The 21,146-nt window shown below is 35.6% G+C and overlaps 1 protein-coding gene across 1 annotated transcript in view; it reads right to left on the reverse strand.

The window, feature by feature from the left end:
- Positions 1-21,146, reverse strand: part of SDCCAG8 (serologically defined colon cancer antigen 8) — a 118,534-nt gene that overhangs the window by 87,781 nt on the left and 9,607 nt on the right. The window contains exons 2-12 of the mRNA XM_009276349.1: positions 20,155-20,334; positions 19,964-20,046; positions 16,311-16,349; positions 14,785-14,898; positions 14,246-14,371; positions 13,809-13,949; positions 12,358-12,422; positions 10,017-10,205; positions 7,750-7,888; positions 4,417-4,569; positions 1,134-1,268 (exon numbers count right to left, since the gene is read on the reverse strand). Of these exons, the coding sequence (XP_009274624.1) occupies positions 1,134-1,268; positions 4,417-4,569; positions 7,750-7,888; positions 10,017-10,205; positions 12,358-12,422; positions 13,809-13,949; positions 14,246-14,371; positions 14,785-14,898; positions 16,311-16,349; positions 19,964-20,046; positions 20,155-20,334 (1,364 nt within the window). The remainder of the gene's footprint in view (positions 1-1,133; positions 1,269-4,416; positions 4,570-7,749; positions 7,889-10,016; positions 10,206-12,357; positions 12,423-13,808; positions 13,950-14,245; positions 14,372-14,784; positions 14,899-16,310; positions 16,350-19,963; positions 20,047-20,154; positions 20,335-21,146) is intronic.

The raw sequence follows: 21,146 nt of genomic DNA on the forward strand, positions 1-21,146 counted from the left end.
CCCCTCCCCCCCCCCCCCCCCCCCCCAAGTGGTGCTAGTCATCTGTGAACCCAGTCTAAAAAATCAAGTGTGTTTCAGAAATGGTAAATCAAACCATTTTGACATTCTTAAAATGCTCCCTCATTTGTCTTTCAGCTGAAATTGAATTAAATTTTCTAATAAGTTGGGATGATTTGTTGCTGTAAATTTTCTGCAATACTTTCACCTATTTCTACCAGCAGGGGCAGCAGAGGAAGACAGGAACTGATGAAAACCTCTCCAGAAGTCTCTAGAGGCCTAAAGAATGAATTGCTTGCCAAAACCTTGCAGTTAACAACTGGGGAGGTAGGATTGGCCCTAGGATTATTGGTAAGGTATATAGACATTTCAAGAGGCTGTAACAAATTTGAATTCTCAGATTGTCTATTCTATAGAAATTTAGCATCCCCTCGTCTTCATGAAGTTGAAGTTATTTCTGTAACAAGTGAATGATGAAATTAAGTTAATAAAAATCATCAGTTTAACAATGCGTCATCCCCCAGCATAAGTTTTGGATGGCAATTGTTTTTTCTTTCTCATGTTATGAGCCACATTAAGGCTCTAATAGGTTGAGAAACATGCAAAATAAAGCACCCAAAAGTGACACACATAAATAGATAGATGTTAAGCTATAATTCTTAACTGGAAGAAAGATCTCTTTGTAAAAGGCATACCGTCAACATTAATGAGTAAGGCAGTATACTGCATACCAATTCTACAGGAAAGTACTTGAAAAACAGTGATTTGATACAGCTCCCTTTATTTTAGCACTGTATATCCCAGAGGTAGCAATTACAGGACAGGGTTGAATACTATGGTGTCTCATTCACATCAAATGCAACTTTAAATGAAACACTGGATTGCAGTTTTAAATAGGGATTTGTGTAGTCTGCGAGGTAGAAAGCTTAGCTTTTGCATCTCAAGGTGACTTGGCAGACTGAAAAAGTTATGTTTTCACTCGTATAACTGTGTCTCTGGGATTTTCAGATGAAGTTTATGTTTATCACATGTTCTTTACCTACAGAGAGGAAAATGCAGAAACAAAACATTTCTCATCTTTCAAGTCACAATGATAAGGAAAACCAAGGTCAATACTCATTTATAAGTGTGCCTACCTTATTCATCTCCATTTCATGAGATGCAAGCTGATGTTGTGATTCTTCTAACTGGTTAACTAGAGAGTTCTTTTCCCTTGTAATTCTCTCTACCTGAGCCTCCAACATGGCCACATTCTCAGACATGGCCGTCACCTGCAAAAAGCCCAAGAACACTGTAATGACACAATTTGACCAATTACAGATCTAAATCTTCTGGGTCTTTCTCCTTGAAAGCAACTGTAGTTATGTAGCCAAAATACATAGCATTAAAAATATAATAAAAAATTAAATATAGACAGTAAAAATATATAATAAAAATATAAATTAAAAAAGAGCAGAATATAGCTAAATGATTTTAACAATAGATTCACTATTTTGAATTAATTTATCATACAGCAGTTTATTTGAAACTTTTCATCAACCCGACTAGTCTCCAGGACTTGTTACTATGGACAATGTGTCAGAAGCAGCTGGTTGCATTAGTCTTGCAGCTGTAAGAGTATATTTAACATCTTCTTATCCACCCTTATGTAGATTGATTTAAACCAAATCATGTTCCCCCAGGTAAAGAAAACTGTCATTGCAACCACAGGTCTTAAATTAATTTGCAAGTTCAGAAAACATTTCAGCACTATAGATCAAAGCACACTGTTGTACAAAAACTATATTATAGACTCATAGAATCATAGAATCATTGAGGTTGGAAAAGACCTCTAAGATCATCGAGTCCAACCGTCGACCCAACACCACCATGCCCACTAAACCATGTCCCTAAGCGCCTCATCTACACGTCTTTTAAATACCTCCAGGGATGGGGACTCCACCACTTCCCTGGGCAGCCTGGTCCAATGTTTCACCACTCTTTCAGTAAAGACATTTTTCCTCATGTCCAATGTAAACCTCCCCTGGTGCAACTTGAGGCCGTTTCCTCTCGTCCTATCGCTTGTTACTTGGGAGAAGAGACCGACCCCCGCCTCGCTACAACCTCCTTTCAGGTAGTTGTAGAGAGCGATGAGGTCTCCCCTCAGCCTCCTTTTCTCCAGGCTAAACAGTCCCAGTTCCCTCAGCCGCTCCTCATCAGACTTGTTCTCCAGACCCCTCACCAGCCTCGTTGCCCTTCTCTGGACACGCTCCAGCACCTCGACGTCCTTCTTGTAGTGAGGGGCCCAAAACTGAACACAGAATTCGAGGTGCGGCCTCACTCACTATATTGGAATAGTATGTTAAAATTTCTAATGTAATTCAGATCAAATTTTGCTGAACAGTAAAAAAAAAGGTAACAATAAAACAGAGACAGTGACCCTTCAGCTATTTAGCCCTGAAGCTTACTAACATAAGTGGAAATAATGGTGTCTGACAGTTTTAGGTTAACGTACAGGAATTCAAAGCCAAACCTAGAGGATTATATATTCATAACTATTTTTCACTCATTATACATCCACCTGATTTATGTATCATGCCAATTCTCCCCTTCAAACAAATCAGTTCATAAATTAAGCAATACAATATTCATATGGACGTTGACTTGATGCACAGTATACCATTTCTACCATTTCATTTTCCTGAAACATAAAAGTAGTTAATCATATGTAGATGTAAATCATGCATACAGATCATAGTTTTCTACAAAGTTATCCCATATCTTTAATTACCAAGCATGACATCGTCATATTGTCACTATATATTGTTTAATGTGTATGTAGGATTTAAAAAAAGGACTACAACTACTCAAAGTGGGAATCAGTTCCAGTAAAACACATCTCAGTGGGTGACGAAACACATCAGTAATGTGGTGACACTAAGGAGTGAATTATTCTCCTAAAAAAAGGTATGAAATGCTTGTCTAATAGGCTATACTTTGGAGTGCATACTCTGCTCTAAAGCAAATCTGTAAGTAAACAACTAAATGCATAGTTGTTTACTTATAACAATAGATTGTAACTTCCAATAGACAGCAAAGACTCCAGCTAGGAGTTGCTTAATAATGTTTCATTGTCTCCAGTGTAAGGTTAATTTTTTTTCATTTCAGTTTGCCCTGGCAACAGACTTCTGATGATCGCTTACAATAGTTCACTTTCTTAAATATCACTTAATCCCTATCACTGCACTTAATTCCTGTTTTAATATCTGGAACTGGAGTCAAAAGCTTTGACTTCCTGTAACAGCTTCAGAACATTATTCTACCATCTCATATACCAGAAATACAACCATATCGCCGTGGTTCCCTGTCTATGGTAGTAGCTTTTCAGCCATTCCACAAACAACAACACTTCTAAAGAACCTCCTCTTTTTTAAACACTTAAATAGTTTATCCTGTTCAGTCTGTGTTCTCTGGATTTTATAAACTATATGGCTTATTTCTAAAAGAAGCCCAAAAATATGGAAAAAGCCTACAATCAGAAGAGAAATTCACTATATTGTTTCCAAACCTCCACCAGAAAATGGCTGAAGAGGTTGTGAATCAAACAAGCATGAAAATCACTAATTCATGGTGCATTTCTCTCTCTACTCTTCTTCCCATTTCTTTCTCCAGTCACCTTAGAAGCGCCTCCTCTGTCACATCTCACAGGTTTACTGCATAAGGTTTCCTCTGTAGATTCCATTGCGTGGAAAACCCTTATGTTTTATACTCAAATTACACTAGCATCTAGAGGCATAAAACAAGGTTATGAGGGCTCTGTTGTAATGATCACAGTATAAATGATGAGACAGATTCTGTCTCAAAGAGTTTATAAACATCAGCAAAAGTGGGAAAAGAGGTTCCAACACATTTCTACAGGTGGGCAAATTAAGCATATGATAAGATTACTCTGAAAAATACCGTATTAGTATGCAATTAAGATACTGTAACATTTATGTATATGTGATACTGTAACATTAATATATATGTATACGTACACTCAAAGTAGCAAAGAATCCTAATTTTGACATGTGCCAACTTCTGAATGCTTGACTTGACAACCTAAATAATCTTTATAAGAAGCTAGGTAAAAACCTTGCATCACATACTGCTTAACCCTTTCCCACTTTGACAAAGTGCATTAGAAAATATTACGCAAACTAAAATAAAGTGCATAACATCAACAACTTAGTATGTATCTAGTAATACAGCATAAAACCCAGTTATTCAGACTCAAAGGATCACTGTAAGTCACCTACTACTGCTTTCAAGCAATGGTGGAAGTGATTTACTGAGCTCTCAAATCCAAAACTGAAACAAAACAAAAGACAAGAAAACAGAAAGTTTAAAGAGGACTATATGCTCATTGTAATACACAAATAGGAAAAACCCAACTCATACCATTGCTGCCAAGTCCTCCCTTTCCTTCTTCATTTCTTCCCGCAGTGCTTCTTTTTCATCAGTCCTTTTATTTAGCTGGGCAGCTAACTCCCTTTCAAGACGATTCTTCTGCCGTTCCATCTCACTTTTCAGTTGCTCACACTGGACTAGAGCCTAGAAAAAAACTTTTTTTTAAGAAATCTAAAATTTTAAACAGATAGTATTTATCTAAAGTTGTCAGAGAAACCAATTTGCTATTAGAAAAGACTTTTTTTAACATAGTTATTATGATGTTTATACATACCCTACTGTGTTAACATCTAGAACAGGACTAACAAATTTAAAACAGATGTACATGTTTGTATGTATACACATGCCCTACTGTAATTTATAAATCTATTAGATTTTAAAAGTCATGGCAAAGATGGAGCATTTTTCAGAGTATAATTTCCAAATAGGTAGCTGTTCTTCTAAAACTGAGATGATTATTTGCTTTTCATTTAAAATTCATGAATGTACATCACTAGAACCAGCCTCCAATATTTGACTCCTTGCAAATGCTGTGGTTACTGCCTAACTGCAGAGCTGAAGGAAAAATAAACAAACAAATAGTGTATGCACTTCTACTTGTTTTCCCCCTGAAGTGAATTACTGAGTGCAGAAGGCTAAGACAAAACCTGGAAGACGTAAGTAAAGATACAAAGAAACAATTTTTTTAATTTTTTTGTTTTGTTTCAGGTTTGTCAAATAAAGAAGATTAATTCTACCAAAAACTCCTAAGTGTCCTGCTTAATTTGAAGTGCTAAAACACAGGTTATAGATGTGTTTTCTATCAAAACAGAAGAAACATAAGTTCATATGCAAGAAGCACAGTAGACACTATCTTCTAAAAAAGCTGAGGGGGGGCGGGAAATAATCCATCAATTTATGCTGATGTATCCCTGCCAAAGGGAGAGGAGTTGAGTGTTATGTCAGTTTAAATCAGAAATACACTACTCCATTAAGTAAATCGAAGTATTCAAAGTACCATAAAGGCAGCTTGCTGGCCCATGAGTAAACCAGATTTCATTTCATCATTTCACTGATACTCAGCATACCTTATTTCAAGGAAGCTAAAGTAACCTCCTTTTAGGAATCCTACCTTACTACCATTTATTTTCAAATTAGTTTTTTTAAAGTACTTATTTTTCTTTCACTCAAAGCCAATCCCCTATATGCAATTTCCTTGGTGTTGGGCTGTTCAGGAGGGAAGCAAATTAAACCATAGAGAATGCTCTAACAGTCTCCATTAGTATATGTCAATTCTGCAGGATCCTCCTCAGGGTCTTTCCTACAACAAGTCTACCTGGGTGAGGGAATCCCTCTGTTATTGCCTTGAATCCTTTTCTGTAGGAATTTATTATCTGTACCAGCAAACAATTGTCTGCATAACACCGGTGTAATTTGGTAGATGTGTAAAACAATGCAACTCTAAAAGAAATAAGTTGCAAGAAGAAATGTGTATTTTGTTAGCTCCACTGCTTTGACTACATAACGAGCAGTTCAAACAAGTATTCTTCTATGACATTTATGTTGAAAATACACACCTGGGTATGCTTCAACTATGGCAGTTTAACCTTACCAGATCTGCTCCTTGCTCTATGTAATAGGCAAGAGGCCACAAACTACAGAGACAACCGAAAGACAAGAAAAAATGGTGGTTTTAAATGATAAGCACCTGAGGTTAGACTTTCTGTAAACAGGGTGATGAAATTGCAATTATAACACATTGGGCTTTCAAATGCTAACTCCTCACTTTTCTTATCTTGACTGTTCTATTGGATTCCATGATAATCACCAAGGAAAACAGCACTTCACCTTAAGAGTGGAATAGGACTGGGAAAATAAAGGATGGTTTGTACTTACCAAGAGAAATACCAGTACATGTAAAAACGCTAAATTAACGCAGCATAAGTAAAAGATTTCTTCCTGTTCCTTCGTATTAAAACAGTTCTTGAGCATGGAAGAAACAGACTACTATTCAGTCTTGTACACAAACAGATAGCACTTCACATTTCCTTGCTGCAGTGAAGAGGGTGGCCAGCAGAGACCCTATGGAGCTGCTTTCTTTATGTGGCAGAAATAGTATAGCACAAAGACCCATTTTATTAAAGGTTCTACTAATTTGTCTTACTAAGTTTTATTCTTATTCTATATTTCTAACATGAGCTACACTGATTAAGAATTTATAGGGATTTTCTTTTTAAATATTAAAATAAAGATTTCCAACACCAAACGAAAAAAGAGGAAGATCAGAAAACTTCACTTTATTGCATAGAGGAGGAGAAGTATTTTGTGCAGTTTTAAACAGCAGTAAGTGAATAACATTTCTATCAGACAACTGTAGAACCCACTCCAAAAAAAGTAAACAAGTAAGCAATTTAAAAATTTAACCCCTCAGGGACAAGATGTGACAGGTGAACAGTGGGCTCAAAAGGATTTGTTCTCTCTTTGTTCAGTAAAAAAACAAGGAGCTGTAATACTCTGAAATTAAATTTAACAAGTACACAGGATTTCCAACTGTCATTATTCCCCCCCACCCTTATAGTTAAAGACCCTACACACACATACACACACACACACACTTACAGCATTGGATGAATAATACCAATTTGATCAACAGAACAATTATGTCAATCTTGTCCACTATTAAGAACAACAGCATTCAAAAAAAACCCCAAACCTCTCTCAATTCCACAGTAATTCACTAATAATACAGTAGATGTCACTAAATATCAAGGAATAATTTAGGTCAATATCGGTTGATTATATAGAGTAACTAGGGCTAACATAAGCATTAGATCAAAAGTGGTTTTATCATTATTATTTACATAGCACCAAAAGCTTCCTGTAGGTAGCATCAGAAAGGACTTCTCATCTTCAAAGAGTTCTGTTAGCTAATCAGTTCTTGCACTGCACTCATCTGAGGCAAAAGACTTGTTTGTAAGCATTTTAAGTATTCTTTCCAGAGTAGCTCAGAAATGTGATGTGAGAATTATCCTCCTACATGTCATGAATGCCTCTGAAAATTCTACCATTCAACATCTATCACCTAGCTGTGAAACTACGTCAGAATTTAAATGATGGCCTAAGAATGTAACACACCCTACAGCCTTGACGAGAATTTAAGAACTCAAATATAGAGGTCATGTTACTGCTCAGAAACAGTCACACAGTGCAATCCTTTTAAATCTACTACATCATACCAACATGTGATAAAGGTCTTATGCGTGTATTCTCTCATCAGCATGAAAACTAGTTAACATTTGCAGTAGATACGAATACTGAAAAGCTCTCATTTCTTGATGAATTTACCTTTGTTTTTTCTAAATTGGCCTCTTCTGCCATTTGCACAGCTTGTTTAACTTGCTCACAAGCATTAGATTCTCTTTGCTGCATCTCTTTCATGTTTTGTCTCAGTGAAACAAGTGCATCCATCAAGTCATCTCTTTCTCTGCACATAAAGAAAAAACAGGTATTTCTTCCGTATCTTTTCTCAAGAGAAAAAAAAAAAACACAACACGTATATCAAAGATAAAATGTTAGCAAATAAAAGACAAAGGTGGTAAGTGAAGCAAGACTAAAACCAGCATGGGTTAAGAGTGAAAGACAGCATACTGCTAGCTTGGCAGATATTAAAAATGTCATTTACTTAGTGACCAGTCCTTCACTTCAGAAAGATGGACGATTAGTGAAACTGCCAGTCATGATAGCAGAGCTCAAGTCAAATATATTGAAGCTGAGCAACATTCTATTGGCATTACAAAATGGGGATCCATGCTAAAAAAAAAAAAAAAAACCAAAAAAACCCCCAGAGGCAAGTTTCTGAAAAAACAGATCAAAGCAATATGAAATTACACTGTCATTAAATGTAAAATAGAGGGGGAAAAAAAAAAAAAGGGTTAGGTTCACAAGTAATTCAGATCACTCAGTATATAAAATGAAAATCAATAGTCCTTTGCTGCAAACTGGAACAATAAGACTTCTGGATTCTACATCCCCTCTGAACTTTTGTTAACTAAGAAACTGAGATCTATACCAAATGGTGAAGCACAGTTGGTAAAACTGTAATACTTCACTTCACCTTTTCATTATTTTGGTATGTTGAAAGCTTTTAAATTAAGAGTATAATTGTCTGTGTTTTAGGTGCAACTAGAGATTATGGCTGAAAACTGTTGTGGTGTTTTTCGGGTTTTTTTTCTTCATGTTGTGTGGAACGGTAGCACAGTTGTATTTGCCAGAGAACCAACAGTCATATTTTGAAATTTCATTTCAACAAGATTTGGACAAAATCCCTTTGAAAATCCCTACTGAAATATCTGTTTTTAATAAGTTGCATCACAGGAAGATGTAGCTTTCAGATTTTGTTAAATCTCAAACTGAAATAATGGTTTAAGAGAGACAAATAGGTCAGCTCAAATCTTTTATTTCAAACTGCACTATAATAAAGATGACAAGAATGTACTAATTTAGTTTGTTCATATTTTCCAGTGTCTGTGACAAATAATTACTTTTCTTATGAAAGCAGATTTTTCAAACATAACTTTTCAGCAACAAAGAGCTTTCCCAGAAACTTCTCGGACTTGACAATAGAAAAATACATAAATCCTGGCAACAGCCATCTAATGCGTAGAGATAATATCTATTTGACAGACTGTACGTACTATGTCTTCTTGCTTCTAATTGACCCACTACCTCATCTCCAGCAGCCTCATTCTGAAACTTCAGAAATCCTAAGCAGCTTCAGATATCTGACAATAAATAGATATCTGTTTAACAAACTCTGAGAAAGCTGCAGTATCCTATCATTATTACTAGCAACTAGAAAGGGAGAGATTTTTGAAGATGACAGACTAGCAGAATTTCTTAAGAAAAAAAACATTTTAATGCTGTTGGGATTTCTGAATTATACCTATTATATTCAGCCTGTATAGCTGTTTTTTAAATCATTTAAATAAAAGCTACAATTAAAGAAAGGCAGCAGCAAATAGTTTAATTTATTTTTATCCAAAGAAACTTTTTTCCCTGACTTATTGTAGTTAGGGAAGAGCAATGCATCCTATCCCAAACACCTGACCTACTAAGCAAATTCGGGGGTGGGGTGGGGGTGGGGGAGATTACACTGCTGATGTACCCTAAAAGTTCCCCAAATGTAAGGAGAATAAAGTGGAGCCAGAAAAACTTCTGACTACAGGAAGATAAGGAACTTTTGCAATCAATCAAAATATATGGACTTCCATAATATTTGTTCTGACAGAGTGAAGGGTTTGTTTGTACAAAAAGTGCAGGAAACAGACTATCAACAGTCTGACTACCTGGACAGCCCAAGGTATCATAATTAGAAGGTAACGACTAACATTCTTTCCCAGCTGAAATAAGTAGCAAAACTACCATGGATTTCAAAGTGGCTGGGACCAACACTCATATTCTGCCATTGATTTTAGCATTATAACTTCAACTCGGGAGTCCATTGTTTGTTAAGTGCATACCTCTCTATGAATGCAACCCAACACATTGAGACTTAAATGGTTTAGTGTAAGCAACCGTACTTTCAATGAGAAAGTAAATAGTCCCAAACCTACTTTGTTACCCTCTCAATGGTCTGCATGTGAACATTAGAATGAGTCTGTGCAAGAACTGCCTCGTGTTGTGCACATTTCAGACACAGACCACCAACCCAGCTAGAATTTGTGGCTGAAACAAGTGACTTCTGGTGTTTTAGCCTTCCTTCCAAGTCTTTGCATGTCTTCTGAGATTCTGAAAGGTCTCTTCTAGAAAGAAGAAATAAAAAAATATTATTTGAGCAATCAAACACGTCTACAAGTTCTATTTATATAAATATATAATTACAGATGCAACATAAAAAGAACTGTAAGAATCCCTGTAATGAACATTATTTTACATATTTCAGTAGGCTAAGGAAGACTTTAGCAGAGAAATAATAGTTGAACTGCCCAGTCAAAATTATTAATAGACAAAACAAAATTATATTAATTTGTTCCTTCCCCCTGTAGTATCAGAAAATAGTGAAGTTACACAGAAAATTATTAGACAAAACTTGTAGGCTTACATATTGTCTGAACTGAGTAAAGGATTCATTAGCAAGAAACACTATCAGCTGTATAAATATTTCAACACCCTAACATTTTTTCCTGTTGTTCTTAATAACAACATCACTAATTTCACATTTCTCCTCTACTCTCAAATTAACTGTAAAGTTACAATATAAAGTAAAAGTCCCCTATGCTCCCTAGACAAAATCCAGATGTATTCAGCACATTCGCTCTGATCAAGCGATACACACAAACTTGAGGTCAGCCGCATCTCCAGAAAAACAGGGTAAGTTTTTTACTTGTCTCTGAAATTTTCATCAGGTGCTCTGAAGAATTTTCTCCAGAATTTCCAAGCATCTGTCAGGCCAGGGAGAGCGCAAGCGGTAGGAATGCTGACATCAGGAAGTTCCAGACAAACGCACACTGTGCACATATAGATCAATTTGACAAATTGTGCAATGAATCCAAAGCTTTTGGTTTGTTATGCAGGCCATCTGGGCAGCACACACATAGTAAGTCTGACACATTCTGGTTGCATTGGATTTACTGTGCACATGATATACACACTGCATGCATGCTTGTTTCCATCTGGGAAATCTTCTGTGCACTTTTTCCAATTTTAGTAGTTGGTCTATTAAATATAATCCACTATAACCTGAACAGAATTTGCTCTGCTTATATCCTTAGACAGTCATGGTACAACAGACCTATTGTTGGGAAGTCTTGGACAGAAATCAGCAAGTCCTATGTAAATTCATGCTTAAAGTTAAAAACAAGGATAGTCCCACTGAAAGCGATATAATTTCTCACTTTAATTAATATTTAGCAAATGCTCAAGTGCTTTGCAGAACTTACAGTTTGAAAGATCATGCCCCTTAGGAGAAATCCAGAGGCTGAATAATGTACTTGCGGAAATTTTCACACTATTTTAGCCTCCAACATTTATTTCTGAGTATATATAACACTTCAAGGGAAGGTGGGGGGGAAACTGGATTACGTAGCTGAAATTTAAGATCCTCCTTTACTTTCACTAGCACAATTGGCTTTGCACGTTTAAGATTTCACCACTACAGAGGGCATATTTAAACTTGTCTCCCTACCAGTAACTCTTTTTACACACACACACAGAAGTCTAGAATTTTCAGATATATGAAACCACAATTTATTTAGGGAAAAACATAATTAAACAGATTCAGCAGCAGTATCATGAATGAAGGTGTACAGGGGGAAGTTTACTCCACAACACCAAATCCTAAAGTGGTTGCCTCTACCTGTTTTTCCATAGTTTTCTATTTATTCAAACCTTTAATATTTTGCGAAATACATGAGGACTTGTTTTCAAATATTTTTGTCTTTACATGACTGGAAACACTGCCTGCATTCTTCAAAGCTATGTTTTCCTGCTCCAAAATCATTATGTGGCCTAAACTAGTTCGATGCTTAAGATTTCTAAAACGTGAGATATGAAATATTAGTAGAAGAAAGCTAATTATGGAAGAGCTCACACAAGTTAAAATTTTAACTTCTCTTTTTTTCTTTGATTGGTCTACCTTAACAGACATGATGTTTCTATAAACAAACAGAGTAAAATGGATAAAGACATTTTATATCAAGTTGTAATGTCTATGAATACAATAATTCAACTAAATTTATAAAATTTATATATTGCTAATGTTGCTATATAATAGCAGTACATTCAATTTTGTCACATTTATATTTGAGAAAACTTCATGTAAAACCAGCTTTCAAGGATACTATCAGAAAACACAACATTCAGACATTCTCTAACTTAAATTCAAATTAAGAGTGGTTCATATTGTTATGAAGTGATAATTTATTAACAATAAAGAAAAAAAAAAATTCACTTTACCTTAGAGACTGTATTTGAGCCTCAAGGACATTGACTTTTTCTTGATAAAGAAGTTTTAGTTTCTCCTTTGGAAAAGGTGGGAGAAAAGAAGTGTCTTTTGCTTTCTTCATAATATCGTCTTTACAAATAAATCTAGACATTAGCCACACTCATTCTTTTCCCCTGAAGATATAAACTTGGTGAAACACTAGTGTCAGAGAAATCCAAATCTTTCACACTTGTGAAAGTCTACAAAATGAACAACCCTCCCATTTTCTTATTTCTATACATCTTGCCAGATCCTCATATGCTAAATTGCTCCAGCTTCAATTGCAGCCATCTACAATGATTTACACAAATTGATGATCTTGTCTCAAGTTTGCTCTTACTCTCCCAACAAGTCAGCAGAAATAAAAGAGGAGTTCTGAAGAACTTCAAGTAGACAGGCTATTTATTTATAATATAGTGAGTTACTCTTATTAACTGGTGAAGAACTAGATACATAAATCAACCACACCAATGTTAAATACAATGGTGATAATGAACCAGATAAAACACCAGAAATTTAGCTCACTATGATGCTTAGAAAGAAGTCACAATCAGTACGATTCTCTTGCTTTAAATATGACAGATGAAGAAAAAGTGTAATTACTGTAAAAACTAGCTTTCAAACAACTGCAGGAGTTAGGGATCACTGAAGAGGTTTTCAGCTCTAGATGAGGCACAAAAATAACAAAAATTTATTCTACTGGGAGAAATTAATAAATACACATAATTATCTTGAAGTAGTAAAGTACCCTTTAAATTCCACAGCATACATATGCACATGGATAAAATACATCAAAACTTTCAGTTAACCAAGTTTTTCCCAAAAGATGGCAATGCTACCCCATTAATTTAAAGCAAAAAAAAATTAAGAATGTCTTCCCAAACTAAAAATACAGGATAGAGACAATATATCATCTTTGAATCACTAGGGCTCCTCTGTATCTCTAAAAGCACAAAATGTGTAATTCAGCTTCGGGAAAACACACTGCACAAAGTGCCATTTGTACCTTACTGAGCCTGCGCTGCTCCATAGGCAGAAAGACTCATTGCAAAGGAGCTTGCCTGGAGGGCTACCTAAATTACACCAGCTAGTTCCCACCTGCTTGTGCATTTTTACTGCTAAGAATCTCCAAAGTACAGAGGAGCCATCACTGACAGGACATTGTCAAAACAAGACTTCTCTCTGGGAAGTCAACATCCACAGATACAACCTGCCATCTGTGTCTAACTGCATAATAATATTAATTAGGGTATAATGAGAAGATGAGGTTTAAGAGAATAAAATTTGACCTCAGATTAAGGTTAAGTCAACCAAAACTCCTCCTGTACGTCTGTTACAAAATTAATCTTCAGAACTGCAGCAACAACAAAGCACCGAAAGGTTTTGCAAAAGGTATGACTCTGCAAAGAAAGTTAATACCAACCAGTTCTACAGGCCATTTTGCTATTTCTCCAACAGCTGCTGTAACAAAAGCCTGATCTTTGTTATGTGCTGGTGATGAGGTGACAGGCTGACGCATGCTACAGTCATTACCACTTACAGCCCAGGAGTTCTGAGTATTTGCCTAAAATAAAAATATTAATGCTTCAGTTATAATTATATAGGCTGGTTTTTTTAAACAAATGTTAATTATTTAAGTATTAAATCTTATAATTTTTATTACAGAAGAATATAAGAGCCAATAAACAAGTTAATTAGGCTGGCAACCTATGATAATGATGTTATCCACAAAAATCTATGTTTACAAACTCATTAAATTTTGACTAAAATTTAGTTTGCAGATAGCCATTTATATAGCCTTCCTTAAAAAGAATCAGGTCCCTGAACACTGATGAAAACAACAGAAAAATAAAAACTTACCGAAGCATCTAGAAGAGTTTGCTCTCTCAACATATATTCTGCAGTTAAGAATTTCATTTTCTGATGGAGTTCCTCATTTTCAAGTACAACTACTTGTACTTGATCTTTCATCCCAGACAATTCCTCCTATAGGATATAGGAACTGCATGTAAAAGGCTCCTTGAGAAGGCTATCAACAATTAAATACACCTTGAGACCGAAAGTCTAGATTAACATTCTCAACTATTTTAACCCTTTTAGAGAGAATAAGAATACTCAAAAGACAGATTTTGTATTTTTGTAGCTTGAATTTCCATATAACTACTTAAAAAAAATTGCTTATTTGTATTTGTGATAGGATGTAAAAACGTCTTTGAAGACCCTTAAACGCTACACAGGCACCAAGATGCATGGTAGGGCTCCGTATCTACTGAACTGCGTTTGGCTCAGTTTTGGTCATTACAACAATCAATCTCAAGACTAAGTGTAAGCAGTTTTTAAAGCAATTCTTCATATTTAGGGGATCAGGGTTTTAGTAGGTGAAATATGTTGTCTAATACCTTGCAAAACTTCACTTCTGCTTCTAAATGGTTAATGTACTGTGACTGATCATTGATTATAGGAACGAGATCAGAAAGGGCTGGTAAGTCTCCAGTTGCAGCTTCTGGGGGTTTCTGAAGGAAGTAAAGAATAGCATGTGTTATTTTCTGGTTTTCCATTTATTGCAATAAGATGTTGCTTGCACACAGAATACTATGTACACTTAACAAAAAGTCACCAAGTACTAGATCATGAGGAAGGGAGAAACAGTAAGAACTTAAATTCTGCAATACAAAAAGTAAATATGTCACTTCTGTCAAGATACACAGCTGCTTGATTAAGCACATCTATAAAGCAGGATTAAGTCATATCCACAAACCGATTTGTATATGAAATTCATACCGCTATTTAAATGTATCATCCATTTTAGATAAATGTAAGGGGGTATTTTCTTCTCTGTGAAATGAATATAAAAATCCCTTGAATTTTAATGAGTTGTGGATGTGCATCAAAAGGCAACCCCTCTAAATGTTCATTAACAATTGCAACAGAAACACAACTATGTCTGCAATTTTAATACCTCCATAGAAACACAGGAAAATGTGCAATAGATATTATGTTTATCAAAGAACTTGATTATTGGTATTTTAAAAGACAGTTCTAAAAAAACCTTTCTGAAGACCGTATAAATAGGTAAAATTTTTGATAGCCTCACAAATAATTAGTTAAAGAAGGTAATGAAGGGAATCCTTGCCCATTCAAGATAAACAATTACATCTCTGCCTTGCTCAGCAAGAGTTAAACAGGGATTATACTTTTTACAAAATGTGAAAAACACAATCGCTATAACTTTACAGCATTTACTCCTAAGAATACAGTACAGATAAAGAATGTAAGTGAATATTACTAAAACGTCCTTAAAATCATAAATTAAATAGTTTCCTGAAAACTAAAAAAAAAAAATAAAATTTTCCCCAAAACCCCCCAGCCTCTCTTTGATCCTATTAGCAACAAACAGTCTTTTAATAAAAAGGACTTAGAGTGGATAGAACAAATATTTTTTTATACTTAATACTTAATTTAGTTCTAATGAAGTATAACGTACTTTAAAATAATTTTAATGGAGTAACAGTATTAAGCATAAATACGTTAGTCTGCAGTGAAACTGCCTTTGAATAATCACAAAAATATTTAATGGAGTCTCCACTTCCAAATTTAAATAAATCAGCTACTATCAGATCCTCACTCATCCCCTTTGTATTTCAATGGTGTTTTACTACCTTAGTTTGATATTCCACTATTGCAAATTTCATCCACTGAAAGAACTAAGTACAGTCTAATGCTAGTTGACACATATGAACTATTATAATTCCTGAAGCTAAAAGAAAGTATATCAATGCAAGCCACAATGTTTTGGTTGGTTGTTTTTTTTTTAATAGTTAAAATTAAGACAGTCAAACTGGGACATGTCTTTAAGTAGAACATATATCCTCTTATACAAAAGATGTCTGTGTCTTTCACCAATTTACTGAACAATTTTACTCACATTTGTAAAAGGGTAAATCTCCCTTCTTTGTAGTCTTTTCTGGTAAGGATAAAAAATTTACACAGAATTGTTAATGGGGTCCTCTCAGAGGAACAACAGGTACATTTCTGGCATTAGTTCACTATTCTGGATGAAAACAAGCATCTTTAGGCCAATCCCTAGCTAGTTTTGAAACTGATACAATTCTAACATCTGTGATCTTGGGTCAGAAACACACCTTTTTGTGCAAAAATATTCCACGATATGCTTCTCAAACATACTTAAAGTCTTAAAGATCATAGAACTCATTTTCAGGAACTAACTGAACAGTTGGACTCCTAAATCTCTTGAATCTCCTAAAAGACTCAGAAACCTACATCTTTGTTTTTAAGTATTATTTTTGAAGCACTCACCGTTCAAAAAAACCCCAAAACCCAAACCAAGCTACTAATGGCTAGCTATTACATCTACCAGTTATCTTACCTACAGGTTCTGCCAACAATTGATGTTTTTTTTCCTCAACAAGGTATTAAGATTCCCTGTCCAACCTTTAAAGATAAAGATAAAATTCACTAACCAGGGTGAGGGAAAGGTTTCCAGCAACAAAAGCCTTCCTGTCAAATTATACTCAATATAAGTATTGGCCGTATTAAAGGGAGGACTCTTCAGAAATCTGGAACTACAATTGCAGAGACAAATGGGAGGGTTTTCCAGAACCATCTGGAAAAACATTTAGAGAAGGGACTCCGAATTTGCAATGTATTCCACCTGGCTCAATGCATGTAATTTCCATGTTCTATTGACTCAGAACTCACCTTGCTTAAAAGTCTGTTAATCTCAACTACTTTATAAAGTTTTAAAAAATGAATCACACTTGTTAAAGTATATGTAATATAGTGCTGATAATATTTGTAACTCATCATTCTGTTCCTCTGGCTCCTATTCATCCCTCCCTCTTTTCTGAAAGCGTAATAGACACCTTGCATTTGAGACCTCCAGCTGCCTCTCTGAAAAGATTACACCACAGCAGTGTTTGAAAACGTGAAAAACTCCATTTCTATTCAAATTGTTTTTCAATGAAAAACAGTGCTAATGTTTAACCTGCGAAACATCGGTGTAATGTATACAAGAGTGCTAAAGAATGGTTTCACTAACAGGAAAATAATACATAGTATATTTTCCCAAAAGAAAAAGAACAGAGGACTTCTTAACACAACTTATTAACTCACAGCACTGTCACTGGGATATTTCGTTATTTAGAAGCCTCTACCTGCCCTTTCATGGGGCAAATGCCTGGTAGATCATTTCTGATTTATTTCTTTTTACCTTTTTTACTACAAAATTGTTATCAATCAATTATAAATTAATTTGGGAATTTTTTGTTAATATTTTGATAATATAACATGTGTTATAGGGTTAAAGAACAGAGGTCGGGGAGGCATATATTTAAAGTAGGCCAAATATTAAAATCAGAACTGAAGGACACATCTGATCAGTATGAATTACCAAACGTTTATGTCTGAGTCTCAGAAATGTTGTTCACTTTTGCATTCTTAATATTGAGAAGTTTACCATATAAACACAAGAGTTTATAAAATATAAATGCTTGGCAGCTTTAGAGGCCAGCATTCTACATGGTGATAAATAGTTTTGCCAACATCCCAAATAATTTGGCCCACCTTGTACTTTTCCAGGACGCCTCAAATTTCAAACCTCTAAACCCCAGAATTAGACACTCTCCTGCTGGCAGTCTTAAATCTGCTGCCCTGTAAACTGGCAAGAAACAATGGGAATCAGTCACAGGAACTCCAGCTATAACAACAGTGTCAGGAACCCAGGCTGGGTGCAGTTAGGTTAGCCAAGACCCGGCTTGTAGAACTGCAGTTATTGTATGAAGCAATCTTGCTGGGCCTTGACCTCAGGTGATGAGGTAGAGAGCAAAAGGAAAATCTCTGCCCAACCATCTGGATGTAATCAAAGAAAAGATGTACTCATTTGATGTCTATTGCAACTTTTATCAATGGGCAAGAGAGGGGAATTTTGTTAAGAAAATGTTATTTATACATATGAAATGTAAAGTTCACTAAACAGTATATTTTCTATGAAATATTATATTTAGCTATAGACACATGCAGTCATCTACTATTCGGTAGTCATCATGTATTTCAGCATAATTCAAAGCAAAAGGTTAAGGTTACTCATAGCCTAAGTTTGCTTTCCTTGACCTTTGGGGAATCTGATTCTTCTTACACAAGAAGCATTTCTGCAGTGTCCAGCAAACCACCAGACAAGCTCGTATTTTATAAGGGCTTGGGGTTTTTGGTGTGTGTGCACTTTTGTACCTCCACATTTTTTGAGCTTTACACTTGGTCTGTCTTCAGAACACTTTCATATCCTGGTTAGCAAGCAGATGGAGGACAGCTGAAAAGGAGAATAAGGCCACCACTTCACAGAATCCCTCTCGTTGGAAACTTCAAGTGAAAGAAATGGGACAATGCCCTATCAATACAGTAAATTCCCATCTTTTCTCTGTTTACTCCTCCATCCTTTAATCCACTCCCTGAAAGCACTATCACATGTTTCTTAGAAAAAGTATCCCATTTTCTGAATTTTTCCACTCTACTAAAATTTCCCAATATAAGTAGAAAACTGACAAAGATAGATTAAAAGATGCTTTCACTCCCCTCCAAAGGCTAAATACAAACCGATAGTGATTCATGTCAAGATCAACCAATGATGCACCGTTCCCTTGAGCTACAAAACACTAATTCTGTCCTGCACCATTATGAGGCAAAAGTACCTGGCAGAACAATCAGACTAAACTTGTGGATTTTAGACACTCAGAAAAGTTGAACTTTAAGTAAAATTTCTCAGTGTCAGAACAGTAGAGCTAGGCTCATTACACAGGCTCAAAGCAACACAGCAGGAATATAGGCTTCAAATTGTTCCACTGCTACCTCAACTTTGACAGCAGAGAGCTGCTTGTCTTGCCTAGTATAAACCAAAGTAGTCAGTGGAGGCCATCAAGATAAAACTGGAACAATGCCTTTGAATTATTTTCCTATAGGGATACTAGTATCTAGCAGTCGCTCTGTAACTGAACTGTCCATTGCATGTACTTTGGTGCAGTTCTGCTGCAAGAAGGCTAAACCTGAGAAGCCCATGTAAGGGCGTAAACTAACTTTGACAGAGACTACTGCATTTTGGCAGAGAGCTACAAAACCTGTTGTTACATGAACATCTCTAATCCTCTAAAGAAAAAGCATAGTTACAGCATAAGAAGGCCTTTGAGAATCCTTGAAGTACAGTCAAAGGAAAACAGAGGCTGCTTTTACAGAAATTTGTCCATGTAGTCGATCCCAACTGTTTCCAAAACAAAAAGGATGAACTTTTGGTGGAAAGAAAAAGACGAGAAAGATGAAAGCAATGTGGACTGTGACCCACACTCCCTGGACAACAAAAGAGGATAATAGTCTAAATCCTGTATTATAGATTTCTTTTTCTTCTGCTATGGTCATAAGCATACCAAGTTCTGGCCATAGCCTCAGGAATCTCCTATATTTCAGAATATAAAAATGATTCGGTGCTTCTTTTTCGTCCTGGATACTAGAAAATTGATCTCATCATGCATGCTGTTCATTAAAACAACACAAAAGAAACAAGAAGAAACATACACAGAATGACACCTTCCTCCTTGATGGAGAGACTTCACTTTCTATTCTTTCTTGATGTCGCAACAAAATTTTAAGTTGATTAACTAGGAAGAGATAAAAAAAATATTATAACAAAAAATATTTACTTTTTTCATTGAAATTAGTATAATTTCTAACAATTTTTAAACTATTTGCTTTCAGAGTAATCTTACCTGCGTGACTGTGCTGCAGTTCCTGCCAGGCTGTATTCCCACTGTCATCATCGCCTCTGTCCACATCATCACTGCCCTTGTCCACAGAGGACTGGTCAAATCCAACTTCACCCTCACCCTTTGCAAACTGTCTTTCCTCCAAGGCATATTTCAGTTGATGGATGCTTTCACTAGCACGCTCTGAAAAAAAAAAAAAAAATCACATCATTAGCCACAATAAACAACATAAAAGAAAGTATTTACTGACTGATATCTTAAATTTGCAAAAAAATGGGAGAACTTTTAAAAGCATTCAGCATCTGTCTAGCTTGACTACTTGATCTAAACCCAGCCACTGGCAGCAATTACCTAATGCAAACAGCCAAAACAACTACTGTATGTCACAATTTGCAGAAGAAATATTTACTACATTTTCAAAGAAGAAGCTATAAATAGCATCTTAGCCTGTTAGGACATTAGGACTCCGCAGCAGCACAAGTAAAAATATACGTGACTCTAAAATATTTCCTACCATACACAGCTTTGATACTTTTCAATGAACCTACAGCTCATGTTATTTTCATACAATGTGCAGGACTGGGCACCAAGAACAATATTTTTTAATTCTAATGATACCACCACACATGACAAAGCAACGTCTAGCACAACTAAAAAAAAAAAATCTGAGTAAATGAAGTAAAAACTCAGCAAACCAAGCCAAAATGAAACAGTGATTAAATAAAGACTGATGACTTCTGAACAAGTGTGAAAACTAAATAACAACACTCATCATCAGGTTAGGAAAGATAAATCCCTGATAGAATTAAATCTGGCCAGGGATGTCAAGGGCAACAAGAAAAGATTCTATAGGTACGTCGGGGATAAAAGGAAGACAAGGGAAAATGTGGGCCCTCTCCGGAATGAAACAGGACACCTGGTTACCCGGGACACAGAGAAGGTGGAGGTACTCAATGACTTTTTTGCCTCAGTCTTCACCGGCAAGTGCTCGAGCC

Source organism: Aptenodytes forsteri, unplaced genomic scaffold (assembly GCF_000699145.1).
Source record: "Aptenodytes forsteri isolate BGI_AS27 unplaced genomic scaffold, ASM69914v1 Scaffold10, whole genome shotgun sequence".
Classification (NCBI taxonomy): Eukaryota; Metazoa; Chordata; class Aves; order Sphenisciformes; family Spheniscidae; genus Aptenodytes; species Aptenodytes forsteri.